This window comes from Leopardus geoffroyi, chromosome E1 (genome assembly GCF_018350155.1).
Source record: "Leopardus geoffroyi isolate Oge1 chromosome E1, O.geoffroyi_Oge1_pat1.0, whole genome shotgun sequence".
In the NCBI taxonomy this organism is placed as follows: domain Eukaryota; kingdom Metazoa; phylum Chordata; class Mammalia; order Carnivora; family Felidae; genus Leopardus; species Leopardus geoffroyi.
Genome location: NC_059330.1, coordinates 14,126,948 through 14,147,682, shown reverse-complemented (window position 1 = coordinate 14,147,682; position 20,735 = coordinate 14,126,948). Strand labels below are relative to the sequence as shown.

General features: G+C 37.6%; 1 protein-coding gene across 4 annotated transcripts in view; it reads left to right on the top strand.

Moving 5' to 3' along the window:
- The window catches only part of PAFAH1B1 (platelet activating factor acetylhydrolase 1b regulatory subunit 1), an 80,406-nt gene that overhangs the window by 46,364 nt on the left and 13,307 nt on the right, over positions 1 to 20,735 (top strand). For 3 of the 4 annotated variants that reach the window (XM_045487752.1, XM_045487753.1, XM_045487754.1), the window contains 5 exons: positions 10,022 to 10,106; positions 10,354 to 10,428; positions 11,429 to 11,635; positions 17,856 to 18,024; positions 20,480 to 20,582. In XM_045487752.1, the coding sequence (XP_045343708.1) occupies positions 10,022 to 10,106; positions 10,354 to 10,428; positions 11,429 to 11,635; positions 17,856 to 18,024; positions 20,480 to 20,582 (639 nt within the window). Of the gene's footprint in view, positions 1 to 8,493; positions 8,650 to 10,021; positions 10,107 to 10,353; positions 10,429 to 11,428; positions 11,636 to 17,855; positions 18,025 to 20,479; positions 20,583 to 20,735 lie in introns of those variants that run through there. The other variant, XM_045487755.1, reaches the window with a different exon arrangement.

Here is a 20,735-nt window from a genome sequence, read left to right as displayed (position 1 = left end):
CGTTTTTGTTTTGGGGTAATGTTGTAGAAAAGACTTCTTTGCCCTGTTTCTAGTGAAAATAAATGAATAGTGGAAAGATGTCAGAGCTCCCAAATTATTAATAAAATTAAATACAATCCCAATTAAAATCTAAACAGAATTTTTCTGAATTTGACCAGGTTGATTCTGAAGTTCATCTGGAAGAGGAAAATGCAGAAAAATAGTTAAGGAAAAATTTAAAGGATTAGTGAGAAAGGAACTAATTGTACCAGATACCCAAACATTGCTGTAAAAGTAGTAAGTAAAATATTTTTGTAATAGGTGCATAGGTTAGGGGAACAAATAATATTCAGAGACAGGCTCATCTTATCTATGGAAATTTAGTATATGTTACATGGCATTTCACATCAATAGGAAAAAGTACCGTTCAGCAAATAGTACCGTAGGTTGTACTAAATAAAACTTGAATCCAAAGGATGTGAAAGCCCAAGTGTTAAAGTAACAATATAAAAGTGGTAGAAAAAAGTACAGCCTTTGGTAGGAAAGGACTTTGTAAAGGTACCAAATGTGGAAACCAGGAATAAAATAGATAAATGCGACTATATCAAAATATAGGGAGCACCTGGGTGGCTCAGTTGGCTAAGCGTCAGACTATTGATTTTGGCTCAGGTCACGATCTCACTATTTGTGTGTTTGAGCCCCATGTTATCCTCTGCTCAGACAGTGCAGAGCTTGCTTGGGATTCATATTCCCTCTCTGTCTGTCTCTCCCTCTCCCTCCCTTCCCTCCTTCCCTCCCTTCCCTCCCTTCCCTCCTTCCCCCCCCCCCCCAAATAAATAAACATTAAAAAAAATAAAATTTCCATATGAAGATTTTTCTGAGTCCTCAAAGAGAGATTTAAGTAGTCTCAGTTTGTGGTATATTTAATCTTTCTATTCTTTGAAAACTGATTTTTAATTGAAATATCTCATTCAGTAGAATTCATCATATTCTGATTATCCCAGATAACAAGTAACCTATTCCTCTTTTATATTCCCTAGTATGAAGCTGGGAATATAACAGACACTCATCCCTTCCCTTATTCTCCCTCCCCTACGTCTCCCCTTTTTCTTTACTTTGTCGTTTTATAGTGAATATTTGCTTTACATTTTAAAAATGGAAATATTTCAAACTTACTAGTATATGGTAGCTATATTGCCTATCCTTATTGTACAACCTGACTTTTTTATGGGTTTTTTAAGTATGCAAAATTATTTTTTACAGAAATATATTCTAAGTGGGCCTCATAATTAAATAAATAGCTTATAATTACTATATAGACTTACACTGAAGTTAGAGGAAAGAGGAGAAAATGTTTTAAATGTTTAAAAATTGTACCTTGGAGCTGAGGCAAAATCTCCATTTGTTTGTTGACATCACTGACTTCTGACTTATAGTAGGTCATGCAACTTCTTTTTAAATGTCAGTCAGTAATAAATGTGTGTATCATTAACTTGAAACAGCATAATCAGAAGTCTAGCCTAATTAGTGTGAAGTCATATTATAATTGTACCTTCATTTACCTTAGTTTTCAGTAAGGTTCTTTTCTTAACAGGTTAAAGTAGTAAAAAAGAAAACATAAGGAAGAGGATCAAAACATATCTGCTCAGTGTTGTTTCTGCTTTGTGATTCTGTAACTCAGAAAAATTTATCTAGGGGCGCCTGGGTGGCTCAGTCGGTTAGGCATCTGACTTGGGCTCAGGTCGTGATCTTTTTTGGTTCATGAGTTCGAGCCTGGCGTCAGGCTCTGTGCTGACAGCTCAGAGCCTGGAGCCTGCTTCAGATCCTGTGTCTCCCTCTCTCTCTGCCCTTCCCCTGCTCACGCTCTGTCTCTCTCTCTCTCAAAAATAAATAAACTTTAAAAAATTTATCTAAATGTAAGAATGAATAATGATGCATATTTTTGTAATTTTTTTTGTTTGTTTGTTTTGCTTTAAAGAAAATCCAACATGGTATACTTGCTTGGTAGATAGTTTTGTTGCTGCTGTGGTGTGGAGAGGGAGGGGTAAATACTACCTCAGACCCAGATCTCTGCTGAAGAGAAATGAATGCCAGTATACCAGGCATGTGGTATTTTCCTTAATGGTGAAGCTGAGGGTCCACTTGTACTGACTCACCCAAATTTCATTCTATTTTACTTCATCATTGCCAGGATAAAGTCTCATTGTGACCTCTTGCTGTGCTTGTACTTGTCCCAAGACTAGTAGTTGTTGAATCCTGGTCTACCTTTACAAAGTAGGTACATCTTTTCAAGTGTGATGGTAAAGGATGATCATTGTAACCCTTTGTCATGGCACATGTGGCTAGCGAGGTGTAAGACCTCCTCAACGTTTGTGTTGTTCAGTGGGCAGTTGTAGTATATTTAAGAAGTCATGGTACCTGTTTGAAACTTGGTTGCTGTCCAATGGCAGCAGCTTATGGAATGATCCTCAGTAGTGTCTCTGCTTGAAATGAATTTTATTCCTGTCTTCCCCAGGGACTGTGTAGTTCATCTTGGTTTTTGTCTAAAATGGCGCAGCCTAAATAAGTAAGTAAAGTAAGTAAGAAAGTAGCTTAGCTGGTATGAGGGTTGTCTTCTGGAGCAGGGCACTAAAGATGACAGTGTCCTCCTAGTGTTATGAACTTGATTGTTTGAGCCCGCCTGGTCTCTTCTATTATCTTAACAGTGTGCCCTCATAACCCTTCAGACACCCCAGATTTATTAGGCCTTTTAGAATAAAGCATGTGAACTCCATTGCTTTTCTAATTCATGAATATGTGAGCTCCGCGTTTTCAGTGTATCTCTTTTTTTTTTTTTTAATTTTTTTTTTTTCAACGTTTATTTATTTTTGGGACAGAGAGAGACAGAGCATGAACGGGGGAGGGGCAGAGAGAGAGGGAAACACAGAATCGGAAACAGGCTCCAGGCTCTGAGCCATCAGCCCAGAGCCTGACGCGGGGCTCGAACTCACGGACCGCAAGATCGTGACCTGGCTGAAGTCGGACGCTTAACCGACTGCGCCACCCAGGCGCCCCTCAGTGTATCTCTTTTAATGGGCTTGGTAAGAAAACATCTCACTCACGGGGCGCCTGGGTGGCTCAGTCAGTTGAGCCTCCGACTTCGGCTCAGGTCATGATCTCGCAGTCTGTGAGTTCGAGCCCGTGTCAGCTCTGTGCTGACAGCTCGGAGCCTGGAGCCTGCTTCCGATTCTGTGTCTCCCTCTCACTCTCTGCCCCTCCCCCACTCATGTTCTGTCTCTCTCTGTCAAAAATAAATAAACATTTAAAAAAAAAATCTCAGTCTGTCAGTTTTTTTTGACTTAACCCTGTTTCTCCTCATATAAACAATGAATTTAAAATAAAATATATATAGAATTCCCAGAACATTTTTATTCAGCCTTAGAGTGCTAGAGTACACAGTTTGAAAAACAGTTACCATTGTATTGGCTTTAAAAGACCCAAGTTTGATTCCTAGCTCCACCCCTTGCTAGCCAAAAGGTCAGTTAAATTCAGGGAGCCTGTTTCTTTATCTGTGAAAAACATCTTCTACCTCAGTCTCCTCTAATGCATGCTCTGTAATTTCCTCCGCTCTGATTTAAATTTGTAAGAGATGCTGAGGACCCTGAAGTATTCTGCTTTTAGTGTTGGTGCAATCCAATCTTTTTAGACTGGTTACTGTTTAACTAGTAGTTCGTAGCATTTACAGTAACTTTAAAAAATCTTACCAGCACTCCTGGGTGGCTCAGTCGGTTGAGCGTCTGACTCTCGGTTTCAACTCAGGTCATGATCTCACAGTTCCTGAGATCGAGCCCCACGTTGGGCTCTGTGCTGACAGGGTGGAGCCTGCTTGGGATTTTCTCTCGCCCTCTCTCTCTGCTCCTCCACCCGCTCAAAATAAATACATAAACTTAAAAAAAAATCTTCCCTCCCTTTGTAAGGGTAAGTGTGTATGGGTTGGTAGCGGTGGGTGTGATATTTCAGCTACAAAAATTATGCTGGGGGATAAAAGAATAATGAAGAGAGTGTAGGAAGTCAGCTAAAATGCTTAAAATCTAACCCTGGCATTTTTTTTCCTTTTTTTTATTTTAGAGAAAGTGCTCGAGTCGGAGAGGGGTAGTTGGGGGGGGGAAGAGAATGAGAGAGGGAGGGAGGGAGGAGGGAGGGAGGGAGGGAGAGGGGGGGGGAGAGAGAGAGAGAGAGAGAGAGAGAGAGAGAGAGAGAGAGAGAATATCAATCCTAAACAGGCTCCACGCTCAGTGCAGAGCCCAATGCAAGGCTTAGTCCCATAACCCTGAGAACATGACCACAACCGAAATCAAGTGTTGGACACTCCATTGATGGAGCCACCCAGGTGCCCCTAACCCTGGCATTTATAAACCTGGAGTCGTTTAGAAAGCAAACACAGGGGCGCCTGGGTGGCTCAGTTGGTTGAGCGACCGACTTCAGCTCAGGTCATGATCTCACAGTTTGTGAGTTCCAGCCCCGCATCGGGCTCTGTGCTGACAGCTCAGAGCCTGGAGCCTGCTTCAGATTCTGTGTCTCCCTTGCTTTCTGCCCCTCCCCTACTCATGCTCTGTCTCTCTCTGTCTCAGAAATAAATAAACATTTAAAAAAAAAAAAGTAGAAAGCAAACACAGATCTCACTTGTGATAGTTTCACTAGAGTAATTCCATATGTAAGCTAAGCTCTGTGTAGCCATTCTGTTCGTTCATGGATAAAAGTCCTTCATCTCAGTTCTTCCCTTTGATTTTAACCATTTTCTCTGATTTGTATATGAGGTTACTGGTTTGGATCTACTCAGAATTACCTTTTATGTTCTGCATGAATCCTGCTTTGATTCTAGTGATTAGTTGTTTTTCTGCATCTCTTGAGACTTAATAGATTAATTTAAATCATGTATGTGGAGTTTGTTGGAGAGATGATTATAAACTTGTGCCTTGATGTCCACTCTTCCAACCTTAATAAAACTGCTGAAAATCAACTCTAGATCAACAGCTGAAACTCTGGAAGCACCATTAGGCTGTTAGAACCTAGAGATTCATCTGTCTTAATTTATTCTTAGGTTAAGTGATTGTGATACACCTTCCCTGACAGAGGTTCCACATTCACTGGGTTCAGCTATCCCTAATGGCGTCAGACTCATTTAAACTTAGGTTCTAATTTGTTTGCTATATTCTCATATATGTATCTTACTCTTTGGTTGTTCTTTGTTATATTAGTAATGCTATGTGATCTCTCTTTCCAAACTTTCATAGATATCATAGTGTTAATGAAACATTTAACAATAAAAAGAGAATCCATCCCTGATATTCTCAACTCACTGCTGCTCCCTGACTCCAGTGCTCATATGAAACCTTAGTGTGGAATGGAATACTGAGGCCACTTAGGTTCTGACACTGTACTTGGTAAAGTAGACAGGCAGGGACGTCTTAGTAGCCAGATTACTTGGACACTTTTTAGACTCTGGATGACCCCTCTCAGATCTTTGTCACTGTTACACATCTCCATTTCTTTGAAACTTCCATCTTCATTGGCTTGCTGACATCTCTTAATTGTCTTACTTCTTGAATGTTGGTATCTGTCAAAGTTCCATCAGTTACATTCTAGTCCTCCCCTCCCCCCCCAATATATATCTTCTTCTGAATTGTCTGTCACCACTTACGTTGTTCAAATCACTGCTACCTGTTTGCTGATTTTCCCAGTCCTCTTCTTATGTCAGGTCTCTTTCTCAAACATGTCACCTGTATGTCTAGTTACCTCTTGTATCATGTATCTTTACTTAAATATCTTATAGCTACTTCAAGTAAGAAGGTTTAAAGCTGAACTTGTCATATGCCTGCCTCTTTTTCCTTGTTCTTTTTTTCCCGTCTGTCCAAGTGAGTGGTACTACAGTTCACTAGAAACTTATGAATCAACCGTGTTCTCCCGTCTCTCGCATCTAGTCAGTTACCAAAACAAAAGCCTAGTGGTTAAGAGTGTGAGTCATTTTTGGTTTCAAGGATTTGGGTGTAGGGCTTTTTAAAGAGCAGTGTAAGTCCATTTTTAAAGCACTTATGAAAAATACAATATATGGAAGTATATAAATATGGGACAACTCCAGTTAAAGGAGGGAGGTGCAGAGCTCCACCTACTTAGCTAGTTTCTTCCCCATCCACTCAGTAAATGTTTTTTGGAATTATTATCCTAAATTATTTCACTACATGCTAGTTTTGTGGCCTTAGATAAATCAGTCTACCAATATATAATTCAGGGGTAATATGCTTTTGTACCTACTTTAGTAGAATTTTTTTAGGATCAAAAGAGACAGTGAATGTTTTTAAACAGGATTTAACATTTTTTAAAAAGTATAAATGTGGCGGTGCCTGGGTGGTTCAGTCAGTTAAGCTTCTGAATCTTGATCTCACCTCAGGTCTTGATCTGAGAGTTCTAAGTTTGGGGCCCATGTTGGTCACTGTGCTGGATGTGGAGCCTACTTTAAAAAAAAAAAAAACAAAAAACCTGTAGGGGCACCTGGGTGGCTCAGTCGGTTAAGCGTCCGACTTTGGCTCAGGTCGTGATCTCACGGTCTGTGAGTTCGAGCCCCGCGTCGGGCTCTGTGCTGACAGCTCAGAGCCTGGAGCCCGTTTCAGATTCTGTGTCTCCCTCTCTCTCTGACCCTCCCCTGCTCATGCTCTGTCTCTCTCTGTCTCAAAAATAAATAAACGTTTAAAAAAAAAAAACAAAACCTGTAAATGTGACATACAACTATAATGAGGTGCTGCTTTATGCATATTTGGAGTCGTCTACAACTTCTAATTGATTACATTTGCCACATAACTTTTTAAAATGCAAATGTTGGGTTAAGCCACACAGACCTTAGAAAAATGTTGCACAAGTTTTAAAAATTTAACATTTAATTCACTTTTTATAAAAGTTATATAAACAGAATCAAAGGATAAAAACTGTTGGTTTTTTGTTTGTTTCTAAAGTTTATTTATTTATTTTGAGAGAGAGAGGAAGCAAGAGAGAGAATCCCAAGCAGGCTCCACACTGTCAGCACGGAGCCAGATGCGAGGCTTGAACTCAAGAACCGTGAGATCATGACCTGAGCCGAAATCAAGAGCTGGACCCTTAACCGACTGAGCCACCCAGGCACCCCAAAACTGTTTTGTTTTGTTTTTTAATCAGTAAAAGCTAAACCAAATATTTGAAAAGTAAAGATGGTGAAGGGATGGCATTCATAACTGCTGTTAGGAATATAAATTGGTACAACTATGGAGAGCAATTTGAAAGTAGCTATCAAAATGTCCTAAAAATGTATATAATTTTTGTCTTTGTCCAGGCTACTGTAATAAAATACTGTAAACTAGGAGGCTTATAAACAACAGAGATTTATTTCTTACAGTTCTAGAGTCTGGAAAGTCCAAGATCAAGGCACTTGGCAGATTTAGTGTCTGGTGATGCTTGCTTCCTGGTTCATAGTCTTTTGCTTCCTGGTTCATAGTCTTTTTTTTATAAGGGCATTAATCTCATTCATGAGGGCTCTGCTCTTATGACCTAAGCACCTCCAAAAGTCCTGTCCCCAAATATTAGGTCTCAGTGTAAGAATTGGGGTCGGTGGATATAGGAGGATAACGCACATAACATTCAATTTGTAGCATCATTTGACTCAAATGTAAAGATGTGAGAAAGGCTTTATATGAGTGTTTGTTTACAACATTGCTTAAGATGATGAAAAATTAGAAGTAGCCTTGAAAGTCCAGCAATAGGTAATTGCTTGAATAAAATTTGGTCCATCTACATCATGGAGTATTGTGTTTGAGTATTAAATAACTAGGATGTCATGGATGAACATTTACTGACAAGGTTAAGATTTTCATGACATAGTGAACAAAAGATAATTTATTTAATTAAAAGCCATACATACGTATCCATGGTGATGTGAATGTATGGGCAAAGAACATGGTATGAGAAGACTACTGAATGAAGGGTTAGCAGTGGTAATCTGAAAATGTTGGGACTTTTTTTTTTTTTAATAAGGAAAAGGAATAGTCGTTTTGCATTTTTCTCCTTTTACTATTCTTACCTGAAAAGTACCACCATTTATGTATCTTTACAAAAAAATAAGCCCAGTAAGATCATAATTGTTATAATTTGTGCCATGTATTACATGTGCGTATTACATGTTTTATGAACTTCAAGGTTGTAAGCTGTGTGCAGTATGTTTGGGCAGTTTCAGGGATTAGGGCTTGACCCTGAGGTAAGAGCTAGGTAGGAACATTAAGTATTTACAAGTTCTATATATTATTTGTTTACCCTTGACATTTTCTAAGAAGAAAATAAAGCTAAGAAATAGGTATGTCTTTTAACTTCTTTGTTTCCCTTATTATTTGGGATAATCTAACCAAAGGGAAATTTACTTTTGTTGAAGGTTTGTAACACAGGCTTTGACAACACAATATTTGATGGAATATTTTGAGAGATCCACTGCCTTCCTATTTTGTATTCTTTCGGAAGGCCCAAGTAGAACTACGTGGTGGAAATTAAAACGAAGTAGATTTCAGCTCCACGTAAAGAAGACACTTCTTACGAATCGAGTTATCCATTAGTAGAACAGGCCAGAAGGTACAGGCTATGATATGAGCCGCACACAGACACAGACTCACAGTAATAGTAAGAATTTACCTTTCCTCAGCCCCTGTGTTCATGAATGTGATGTGCTTGACCCTATCTTCCACTAGTTATTAATGCTTTAATTTTTGGTATGCTAATAATTACCTGGAATATATAAAGTGTTTGATATAACTCCCTATTATCTTTCTCTACTGTTTGCTTTATTTTTAGCATGCCATTGAATTAAAACTGGATTCCACGAATTCTACAATATTACTAGAGTGTTTTTATTTCCTAAAGCATTAGGTGGGCAGTGGCTTTGAAAGGGTAGTCATAGCAGCATTGTTTGTGGTAGTAAAAGCATATGTCTCTATAATGGAATACAATATTTTTTTAAAAGGCAGATTTATATCTGCTGATAAAGAATGATGGTTAAGATTAAGTGGGTGTATGGGATATTGTAAGACTTTTTGTATATAGTGTATTGCATTCTGTTTTAAAAAACAAATATTGATTACCTCTAGAAGAATATGCAGGAATGTGTGTGTATGGGTAGATTGTCTCTGAATATGCAAAACACTAATAAAGTGGTTACCTCAGGGAGGTCAGTGGTGGAAAGGATATTTTATTGTGTACTTATATGTTTAAATTTTGTTTAACCTTGCATACATATTAACTTTCAAATTATTTAAATGAAAATGTTTTACAGGAAATCTCAAACAAACAACTATTTGTTACAGTGGTAGTTAGGGCACAAAAAAATTGAGAGACATTGGAATAGGTTGCTTTAGGAGGGAGGTAGTTGATTTTCTCTTTGAGAAATTATAAGGAGAGCATAAAGAGGCATCTGCTAATTCAGCTTTTCTAACCTTTGAGTTCTTTCTAATTCTAAATGAATGTCTCATACCGTGATATTGTACTAAGTTTATAGCCTGTGCCACCTTTTTCGTCCACTCTAATGTTTTAAAGTTATCTCTAATATTAAATGCATATTAATTATAATTTATCAGAACAATTCTGTGTACAACTAAATTTCAGTTGCTAGTCCTTGAGCATCTGCTAAACATAACAAGTAGTAAAGGAAGGCTAAATGTAAACATGAAAAAAATTGATGATTACTGCCACAAATTGATAGCTGTTATATAAGCCATATCTTGATCCATAGAGTGCCCACATCTTGTAAGGTAAGCAGTACATTAGAAACTTACAACTAAAAGCTCAGGAATAATGTTACAGTATTTTGGACGTACTATGGCAGGGCTAAATGTTTTAGAGGCTTTTGGGGAAGGTTCCTTTTTTGTGAAAGACTTGGATTTGGAAGGGAATACTCTTAAAAGAATGTCATAAGATTTATGAGATTTTAAATGAAATATTTCTTTAACATGGAAATCGGATTTGGTAGAAGTAAAAATTTGAATTTGTTTTCTTTCAGAAATCGAGCTATAGCAGATTATCTTCGTTCAAATGGCTATGAAGAGGCATATTCAGTTTTTAAAAAGGAAGCTGAATTAGATATGGTATGTTTGACCTTACAATTATTCATATAGTATTTAATAGGTGGATTTTTACTCAAGTATTAGAGGTTAACAGTCACCTCAGCTGTTCATAAATCTTTTGTTGTGGTTTACTTTGGTACTAGGTTTTCACCCCCCCTTTTTGGTATAATCAGGTATTTATTAACATTTGGGCTTAGATGAATGGTCTGTATGGTTTGAACTATTGTAGGTGAGCCATTTTTCAAAAGATTCTCATTTTTTTCTCTAGAATGAAGAATTAGATAAGAAATATGCTGGTCTTTTGGAAAAAAAGTGGACATCCGTCATTAGATTACAAAAGAAGGTATCTGTATCTTCTTTCTTTAAAGTCACTTGTATTCGGAGTGTTAACTATATAAACTTTCTGAAAATATTAACATCAATTATTCTGCATTAATTAATAATTATATTTAATCTTGAAAGGTAAATGAAAATACATTTTTATGCATCAAAAAACTTTGACCTAGATAGGTCATTGCTGATACATGCTAAATCATGCATCCCAGGTATTGGCTCCATTTAATCTACACAACCCTGACTTCAGGGAATTGATACCAAAAAGAACTCATTTGTGCACTTAGAAGGGAAGAAAGCATGTAGCCAACATGATGTTGGGGAAAGAACACTAAAGTGTGCTCTTAGACAAGTCATTTTCATCTCTGAGCTTTTATTTTTTATTTATTTGTGGGGTTTTTTTTTTTAATGTTTATTGTTGAGAAAGAAGAGGGAGTGAGCAGGGGAGGGGTAAAGAGAGGAGACAGGATCTGAAGCTTTCAGCACAGAGCCCAATGTGGGGATTGAACTCATGAACTGTGAGAACATGACCTGAGCTGGAGTTGGACACCCTGCTGAGCTTTTATTTTTATCTGTAAAGTGAAGGCAGCAAATAATATTCTGGTCCTAAAATTTATACCCTTAGTAGGCGAAGTTAGAATAAATAAATACCATTTTTATAACATGAGTTAATCCAGAAAAAGCTCTTAGAAAAGTAGCCAACACATAGATGCATGTTAGCTTTTATAAAGGTGCACTGTCCTTCCTTTAATTGGTAGATATAAATTGAAAAATATTTTTTTTCAGTGAAATATTTGACACAATTGGAGTGAATTTTTCTCAAGTTTCAGTTGTATCACACTACTAAAATTTTGGTGGTATATCATATAGATCATTTTCAGTTAAAATTGATGAATGCTTCGTAAATTACCAAAATTTTTTCAAGAATCCTGCAAACTGATTTTTAAAAATATCAGATATCTTCTTTTTATCAGAATCTATCTGTATATAACTATGTGTTCCTTCTTAAGGTTATGGAACTAGAATCAAAACTAAATGAAGCAAAAGAAGAATTTACGTCGGGTGGACCGCTTGGTCAGAAACGAGACCCAAAAGAATGGATTCCCCGTCCACCAGAAAAATACGCATTGAGTGGTCATAGGAGTCCAGTCACTCGAGTAATTTTCCATCCTGTGTTCAGTGTTATGGTCTCTGCTTCAGAGGATGCTACAATTAAGGTAACTTTTTCAAAATTAAAGATGTACAATAGGATAATTGTTAAAGCAGATTAACATTAATTGGGTAAAAGAAATAAAACGATCCTGAAGATGAAGACCTGTATAGGACAGGAAAGACAGGAAGGACTCTTCAAAACTGTGATTGGTTCTAAGCCTTAGACAGAATTAGAATAAAATTTCATTATAGCTCCTGAGAGGCAAGCTGCCAACTAAGTTCACTGATGAATTTGAGAAAATTGGGTGTCACTAGTTTAGTGTTGGGCCATAAGTCACCTAGTATGTGAGTAATAATTTTTGTTCTTGGAGAATGAAGATATACATGTGCCTTGCTTTTAAGCAGAGATGATAGATGAAAATACAAGGTTACAAAATTAGTACTTCAGAGGGTGAATATATTGTGCAAAAGAATTCACTTATTTAAATTGGACTCTCCTTGTTGTATCTATCTATCTATCTATCTATCTATCTATCTATTTATTTAATTTGAGAGAGAGAGCACGAGTGGAGGAGGGGCAGAGAGAGGAGGACAGAGGATCCAAAGCGGGCTCCACACTCAAAACAGTGAGCCCCGATGCAAGGCTTGAACTCACAAACCATGAGATCATGACCTAAGCCAAAGTTGGACACTTGACTGACTGAAACACCCAGGCGCGCCTCTTCTTGATGTATTTTAAATACTGGCTTTGTTCTCTTCAGGGGTGTGGGAATATGGGAGGTTTTCACTTTGTAAGTTGTATATTTCTCTCATTTTTCTATTTTTTTTACAGGAAGTGTACACATTTCAGTGTTCTTTTTTTTTTTTAATCCAGTGTTGGTACTAATTTTTTTTAATGTTTTTTATTTATTTTTGAGAGAGAGGGAGGGTCAGAGAGTAAGGGAGACAGAGAAGCCCAAGTAGACTACACAGTGTCAGCACAGAGCCCAATGCAGGGCTCAAACTCATGAGCGGTGAGATCATTACCTGAGCTAAAATCAAGACTTGGCCACTTAACGACTGAGTCACACAAGTGCTCCTAATGTTTTATCTTTTTGTCCAGAAAAAGGTTGTTTTTATAATTCCCTTTGATTCAGACGTAGTGCAGTGACAGTTGTATAAACTATCTGCAGAAAGCTAAGTAAAATATAGTTGAAAGGTTTGGGTAAATTAATTTATTCGTTCATTCATTTAATTTTATTTGTTTATTTTGGAGAGAGAGAGCACGGAAGCGGGGTAGAGGGAGAGAGAAGTCTAAGCAGGTCCTGTGCTGTCAGTGCAGAGTCTGACAGGGGACTCATTCCCACAGATGGTGAGATCACAACCGGAGCCAAAAAATCAAGAGTCAGACGCTCAACTGACTGAGTCACTCAGGGGCCTGTAGATTCTCTGTTTTAAGGCTTATTTCAGATTAAGTTCTAGATTTTAAGAAGTTTCATTTATAGAGGTATAACTAAGAAAACATGAGTATCAGGTTTTGTGTTTTTTTTTTTTTTTAATGAGTATCAGTTTAAGACTAGACATATGTCACTTAGCAGCAGCCCAGCATAAAATACAGGAATGACTTAAACGTGACTATACTTAATTTGTTCTTCAAATTAAACATTGTTTTATGTTTTCCTTATGTGGTTGCTTTAGTTTCTAAATCAGTGGCTTCCTTCCATCCTGTGGGTTGGTGATCCATGCAGTGGACAGCAGAGTAACTGGAAAAGAGTCTTAAAATCACATGTATATGGTGTAGGCTGAAAATACTTAATACAGTAACCTATTGCTATTTTTCCAATAAAAGTAGACATGAATTTAAATTACTGATTTCATGATAGTCTTGTGTACTATAAAACTATACTGCTGTCATGAGGCGTAAGGGTGAATTTTGTAGCAGTGGTATAAAAGTATAAACAAAATTGTTAACGTGCCATCTTAAAATACATCTATTGAGGGGCACCTGGGTGGCTCAGTCGGTTGAGTGTCCAACTTCAGCTCAGGTCATGATCTCGTGGTTTGTGAGTTCGAGCCCCACGTCGGGCTCTGTGTTGACAGCTCAGAGCCTAGAGCCTGCTTCGGATTCTGTGTCTCCCTCTCTCTCTGCCCCTCCCCCACTCATGCTCTCTCTCTTTAAAAAATAAGTAAACATTAAATATATATATATTGAATGAACCTGTTACAAATTGGGGTGCCTGGCTGGCTCAGGCTCTGTATAATGTGTGACTCTTGATCTCAGGGTCCTGAGTTCAAGCCCCATGTCAAGTGTGGAGCCTACTTAAAAAAAATAAAATTTACAAATGGAAGTTTTAAGGTGCTTTTTTTTTTTTAATGTTTAGTTTTGAGAGAGAGAGAGAGAGAGAGAGAGAGGGATCATGCAAGTGCATAGGGGAAGGGCAGAGGGAGAGGGAGAGAGAATCTTAAACAGGTTCCACACCCAGTGTAGAGCCTGACTAGGGGCTTGATCTCAGGACCATGAGATCATGACCTGAGCCGAAATCGAGAGTCAGACGCTCAACCAACTGAGCCACCCAGACACCCCAACAAAAATCTTTTATTAGGGGTGCCTGGGTGTCTCAGTCAGTTGGGTGTCTGACTTCGGCTCAGGTCATGATCTCGTGGTCCATGAGTTCAAGCCCCACGTCGGGCTCTGTGCTGACAGCTCAGAGCCTGGAGCCTGCTTCTGCTTCTGTGTCTCTCTCTCTCTGTCTCTAACCCACTCGCATTCTATCTCTGTCTCTCTCAAAAATAAATTAACATTAAAAAAAAAATCTTATATTAAGTCCCTTGTACATTTGGTAAACACAACAGGTTTGGTGTGGGCTTTTTTTTTTGGGTTTTTTTCTTGTTGTTGTTTGTTTTTGTTTTTGTTTCAGAGTAATTCATTTACATCACCAACCTTTAAACTTTAGGGAAAATGGAGGATATATATTTGGAATAATTCATAATAGTATTTTTAATTTCATCATTTAAATTTCTGAAAGGTCATTTATTTATTTATTTTAATTTCATTTTTAAGTAATCTCCACACCCAACATGGGGTCCAATCCCGAGATTGAGAGTTGCACATTCAGCTGACTGGACCTACCTAGGCACCCCTAAAAAGTTGATACTTTTTTTTTTTTAAGTTTACATTTTTTGACCCAAAATTCTTTTTCACCAGATTTTCGCTTACAGAATGTTTTCTGTGATAATGAAAATTTTTAGCCAGCAACAGGAATTCCTTTAAAAAATGTGTTTGCCCCAAAAGTGGGGGTGCAGTGCCTGGCTGGCTCATTAGGCGGAGTCTGCGACTCTGGATCTTGGGTTGTGCGTTTGAGCCCCATATTGGTGTAGAGATTACTTAAAAATAAAATCTTAAGGGGCGCCTGGGTGGCTCAGTCGGTTAAGCGTCTGACTTCGGCTCAGGTCATGATCTCACAGTTCGTGAGTTCGAGCACCGCATGGGGCTCTGTGCTAACAGCTCAGAGCCTGGAGCCTGCTTCAGATTCTGTGTCTCCCTTTCTCTCTGCCCCTCCCCTGCTCATGCTCTGTTTCTCTCTGTCTCAAAAATAAATAAACATTAAAAAAAATTTTTTTTTTTAATCTTAAAAAAAAAAAGATGTTTGTCAAGTTTTTAATTGTATGGAAAAATCCTCATGGTGAGAAGCAAAGGGAAACTGGGATAATGAAGTACAACACCGTCATTATGCTTAAAAATAATGTAGAAAGAATGGAAAAACCATGCCTTGGGTAGGATAATGGATATTTTTTATTGCCTTTATGTAAGTACATTATAAATGGTTTATCATGAGCATTTATTTTATGATCATACAAAAGGTAAATATCAAGTAAAGGAAAAATAAAATTAATTCTTACTAATTCTTGATATTTACAAACTATAACTAAAATGCCTTGTTTGCTCACCATTTATGAAGAGACCCAGTTCATTTTATGGATATATTTATTTTAGAGAAAATGCTCTAGTGTTATTTGACAAATGCATGGAAGGAAAGTTAACTGATCCCACCTTATTTATTTTTAGCATGTCAGGTATTCATTGAATTCTTAGTGTCAAAATTAAACTAAATGGGACAAAAATCTTACAAAAAAATTATTGACCAGTATAGTATCATTCATGAACACTTATGCAAAATCCTTAACAAATTACAAGTTAAATCCAGCAATTTATAAAAAGGTTAATATGATCCAAGTAGGGTTTATCCCAGAGTGCAGGATTGGTGGAAAACTGAATGCTCCCTCCCCCTATTGGGAACCAAGGCCAGGGTGTTCAGTGTCAAACACACTTATATTCATGTTTGTACAAGAGTGCCTTGCCAGCGCAGTAAGGAAGAAAAATAAAAAAGCATACAGATTGGGAAGGAAGAAATGAAACTGTTTATTTGTAGACAACATGATCTTCTGTAGAAAACCCAAAGAATCTACAGAAAAGCTACTTAGAACTATGGCTGAATTTAACAGAATCACTGGATGCAGGGTTAATATTCAAGTGGTAATTGTATATCTATAAAGTAGCAGTGAATAATTTGAAAATTAAAAATTGAAAATGTCACACAGTCGCATCAAAAAAACCCCAAAATACTTAAAGATGAATGTAACAAAATATGTGCAAAATTAGAAATCATTTCTGTGTAGAAGTACTTGAATATATGGTCAAAAACTCTGTTTATATTAAGAAGAGTATGTACATTTTTCTGTAAAAGAAATGGGGTTTAGAAGATGGTTTTTCTGGGGCGCCTGGGTGGCGCAGTCGGTTAAGCGTCCGACTTCAGCCAGGTCACGATCTCGCGGTCCGTGAGTTCGAGCCCCGCGTCGGGCTCTGGGCTGATGGCTCAGAGCCTGGAGCCTGTTTCCGATTCTGTGTCTCCCTCTCTCTCTGCCCCTACCCCCCGTTCATGCTCTGTCTCTCTCTGTCCCAAAAATAAATAAACGTTGAAAAAAAAAAATTAAAAAAAAAAAAAAAGATGGTTTTTCTTAGGTGAGGTTTTTGTATTCTTTTTTACTTTATTATATTACGTGTGTGTCATAAGTTCCTTATAATTGCAAATCTTGTATCTGCTTGGCCATTCCCCTAATGTTGGATAGATTGTTTCCAAGTTTTCAAAATGCATTTTCTAAGTTTCTTTAAATTGGTTGGTATATATCCTACTACTGATAAATTTGAACCTATAATAGGTTTAATGATAAATTATAGGAAGAATGGAATCAATCATTTGATTTTAGAGCATGTAATTGGTGTTGGGTAAAGATTGACTACATTTGGCCACCAGAATGAAAGTTTAATATGTTCTTGAGGTCTGTTTCTAATACTTATTCTTGATAGCTCATTATTTCCATTATCTTAGAAAAAACTAACTTTAAAAGACATGGCAGTGGCTTCCCATTTTTGCATCAAAATGACATAATACATTTGTTAATTTACTTATTCATTGGCAGTAACATCTTGTGAAGTCTTTCCTTTGCCTCTTAGATGTCTGAGTTCTGCTGTGTATTAGAATTGAGCAATCTTGGGGCACCTAGGTGGCTCAGTCAGTTAAGCGTCCAGCGTCAGCTCAGGTCATGATCTCGCTGTTGGAGTTTGAGCCCCATGTTGGGCTCTGTCCTGACCCCTCCCTCACTTGCACTGTCTCTCTCAAAAATAAATACACATTAAAAAAAAAAAAAAAGAGGGACGCCTGGGTGGCGCAGTCGGTTAAGCGTCCGACTTCAGCCAGGTCACGATCTCGCGGTCCATGAGTTTGAGCCCCGTGTCGGGCTCTGGGCTGATGGCTCAGAGCCTGGAGCCTGTTTCCGATTCTGTGTCTCCCTCTCTCTCTGCCCCTCCCCCGTTCATGCTCTGTCTCTCTCTGTCCCAAAAATAAAAAATAAAACGTTGGGAAAAAAAAAAGAATTGAACACTTTTTATTGTCCCCAAATATTCTACATATAGATGCCTATCATAACCACCCCCCAGAACTTAAGTCCTTAAATTTATTTGTTTACATGTCTGTTGTCTCCTGTCAGACTGGGAATGGACTTTGTCTTTTGGCTTTATATACCTACCTGCTAGTATTATTAGGTATATGATAGATGATGTACCAGAAGTGTGTTTTAGTAATTACAACTTCAGTTTCTCTATAGAGAAAAGACCAATTTACACTTGAAGATTGCTGTTTCTAAGATAGTTACCCTTTGTCACTTGCTCATACTGGCCTGCTGAGTGCTAATGTGAAACAAGAAAGAAGGGATGGGTTGATGTTAACTAACTTTCTGATTATTTGACAGGTGTGGGATTATGAGACTGGAGATTTTGAGCGAACCCTTAAGGGGCATACAGACTCTGTACAGGATATTTCATTTGACCACAGTGGCAAGCTTCTGGCTTCCTGTTCTGCAGATATGACCATTAAACTATGGGATTTTCAGGGCTTTGAATGCATCAGAACCATGCACGGTAAGGGGTAGAGGATAATATTTTGATAGTGATTTGTAATGTGACATTCCAGAGAAAAGAATATTGTTTTCTAATAGTGTGCGGGTTCCCTACATTTGATTCTTAATTGTATCAGTGGAAGAGCATATGATGTGTAGCCCGTGGATAAACCACAGTAGTTGAGAGTTGTTTCAATTATAAGGTTTTAAGTATCTCTTAGTGGTTTATATAAAATGCTTAATTCGCTTTCAGGAATATTTTTGGATAAGAAAAACTGCTGGGACATCTGTCTTCAAGAAAAAAAGAAAAATGAAGTTATTGGGGAATTTTTTGTTTTGCTTTTCATTTTCTCACCTGGGAAACAAGTTCATAGAAAGTAGATACAGTAAAAGCTGGAACCTAGCATTTCTTGCTCACTTTATAATGTTGTACATACACTGTAGAATGTGAGCTTGCTTTCCTGGTTCTTGTCATAGAGACTATTCTCTGAGGCACTTGGGCTTTGTGGGAAGAACATGGGCTTTAGAATCAGATATCTGGGTTCAGATCCCTACTTGTTTACTTGTGGCATTGGGAAATTCTTTCATATGCAGCTTCTTTCATATGCAAGGTAGAGGTAATAATACCTGTCATAGGATTGTTGTGAGGATAAAATGAGATCATATACATAAATCATCTTGGTTTAGTATCTGGCACATAAAGGGTGCTCACTAAATAAGGATTTTTGTTGTTTCGTTGACCATGATAAAATTTGAACGTTTGGATTTTGTATAAGGAATACATTCTGTGTTGGTAATAAAAGTTTTTGTTTTGTTTTTTTTTAATAGATAATTCAGTGATGTAAGCTATGTGTTTACATAGAAAGTATAATTTGAAGGGTGTGTTTCCCCCCAAATTAAATGGGGAAGCTTACCAGTTAAAGGAATTCTGTTGAATCCTTTCATAAAAACTGGTGTTTATGTTTCTTTAAGTAGCCTGTGTCTTGTTGCTCTGACTTAATGAAGAAGGAAAGTAGGAGATAGAGGCCTCCTGTTACGGAATGAGTAAGTCAAGGGAATAAAAGGCACAGTATGAGGAATATAGTTAAAGACACTGTAATAATGTATAGTGACAGATGGCAGCTACACTTGTGATGAACATAGCATAATGTATAAACTTCTCAACTGAGACTAATGTAACATTATGTGTCAACTATACTCAAAAACAATTTTTTTTTAAGAAGAGTTCTTGGGGTGCCTGAGTGGCTCAGTCAGTTAAACATCTGACTTTGGCTCAGGTCATGATCTCATACTTTGTGAGTTTAAGCCCCGCGTGGGGCTTTGTGCTGACAGCTCAGAGCCTGGAGCCTGCTTCACATTCTGTGTCTCCCTCTCTCTCTGCTCATCCACTGCTAGCACTCTGTCTCTCTCAAAAATAAATAAACATAAAAAAAAAAAAAGAAGAAGAGTTCTTTCTAACCATTGTATATGTTCCTTAAAATAATGATATCATTTATGAGGATTCTCTAGGGCTTTTTCCACAAAGGATAACTAATTAGGAATAATGCATATAGAATAATGCATTTCTTTTTTACCCCCATTAACATCAACAACAAAATTTTTCAAACACTATTTTTTGGAGAAATGTTTACCTATTTTGAGGGAGAAGAGAGAGTGAGTGGAGGAGGGGCAGAGAGAGAGGGAGAGAGGAGCCCATCGTAAGGCTCAATCCCACGAACCATGAGATCATGACCTGAGCCAAAATCAAGAGTCAAACACTTAACCGACTAGGCCACCCAGATGCCTTGGACCACTATTTTAAATATGGAACCAAATGTGGGGCACCTGGGTGGCTTAGTTGGTTAAGCGTCCGCCTTTGGCTCAGGTCATGATCTCACAGTCTGGGAGTTCGAGCCCTGCATCAGGCTCTGTGCTGACAGCTCAGAGCGTGGAGCCTGCTTCGGATTTTGTGTCTCCCTCTCTCTCTGCCCCTCCCCTGCTCATGGTCTCTTTCTGTCTCAAAAATAAAACATTTTTAAAAAATTTAAATATGAAACCAAATCTCCATTTTTCTTATTCTTCTGTTTAGCTTTGTAAATCTTATCTCCAATTTATATCTTAGGATATCAACCATGGAAATTTTTGTGTTTTTCTACTGTTCATATATAAACATTCAGCATATTAATACATCCAAATGCTAATGACACTGATGTTAAAACAGTTTTGTGGTCCTAAATTGAGCTAGCTGCTTTTCATTGTGGATTATTTTAATAAGCTATTATTTTAATAGCTAGCTGCTATTTCATTGTGGATTATTTTATTAAGTTGCTAATTCCTAAACTTTTTTGTGTGTAAATCCAAAGTTTCTTATCAAATTTATTAAAACCCAGTGTATTTAAAGTTGCTGTGGTATTTGAAATCCCATGGTGAAATCTCATGGTAAACTGAGATTTAATTATGCTATAGGTCACTTAATACATTGCTGTGTTATGTTTTAGGCCATGACCACAATGTCTCTTCAGTAGCCATCATGCCCAATGGAGATCATATAGTGTCTGCCTCAAGGGATAAAACTATAAAAATGTGGGAGGTGCAAACTGGGTAAGTAGGTTTGGTTGAAATGATGTCAGCTAAAGAGATATTAAACAACCAAACGAAATGTGTTCTGAACCAGTTATTTTGACTTTAACCCAAAATAATTATGGTGCTGGTTGTGTTATATACTGTAAAATGAGGTTTGAATCTCTAAATGTT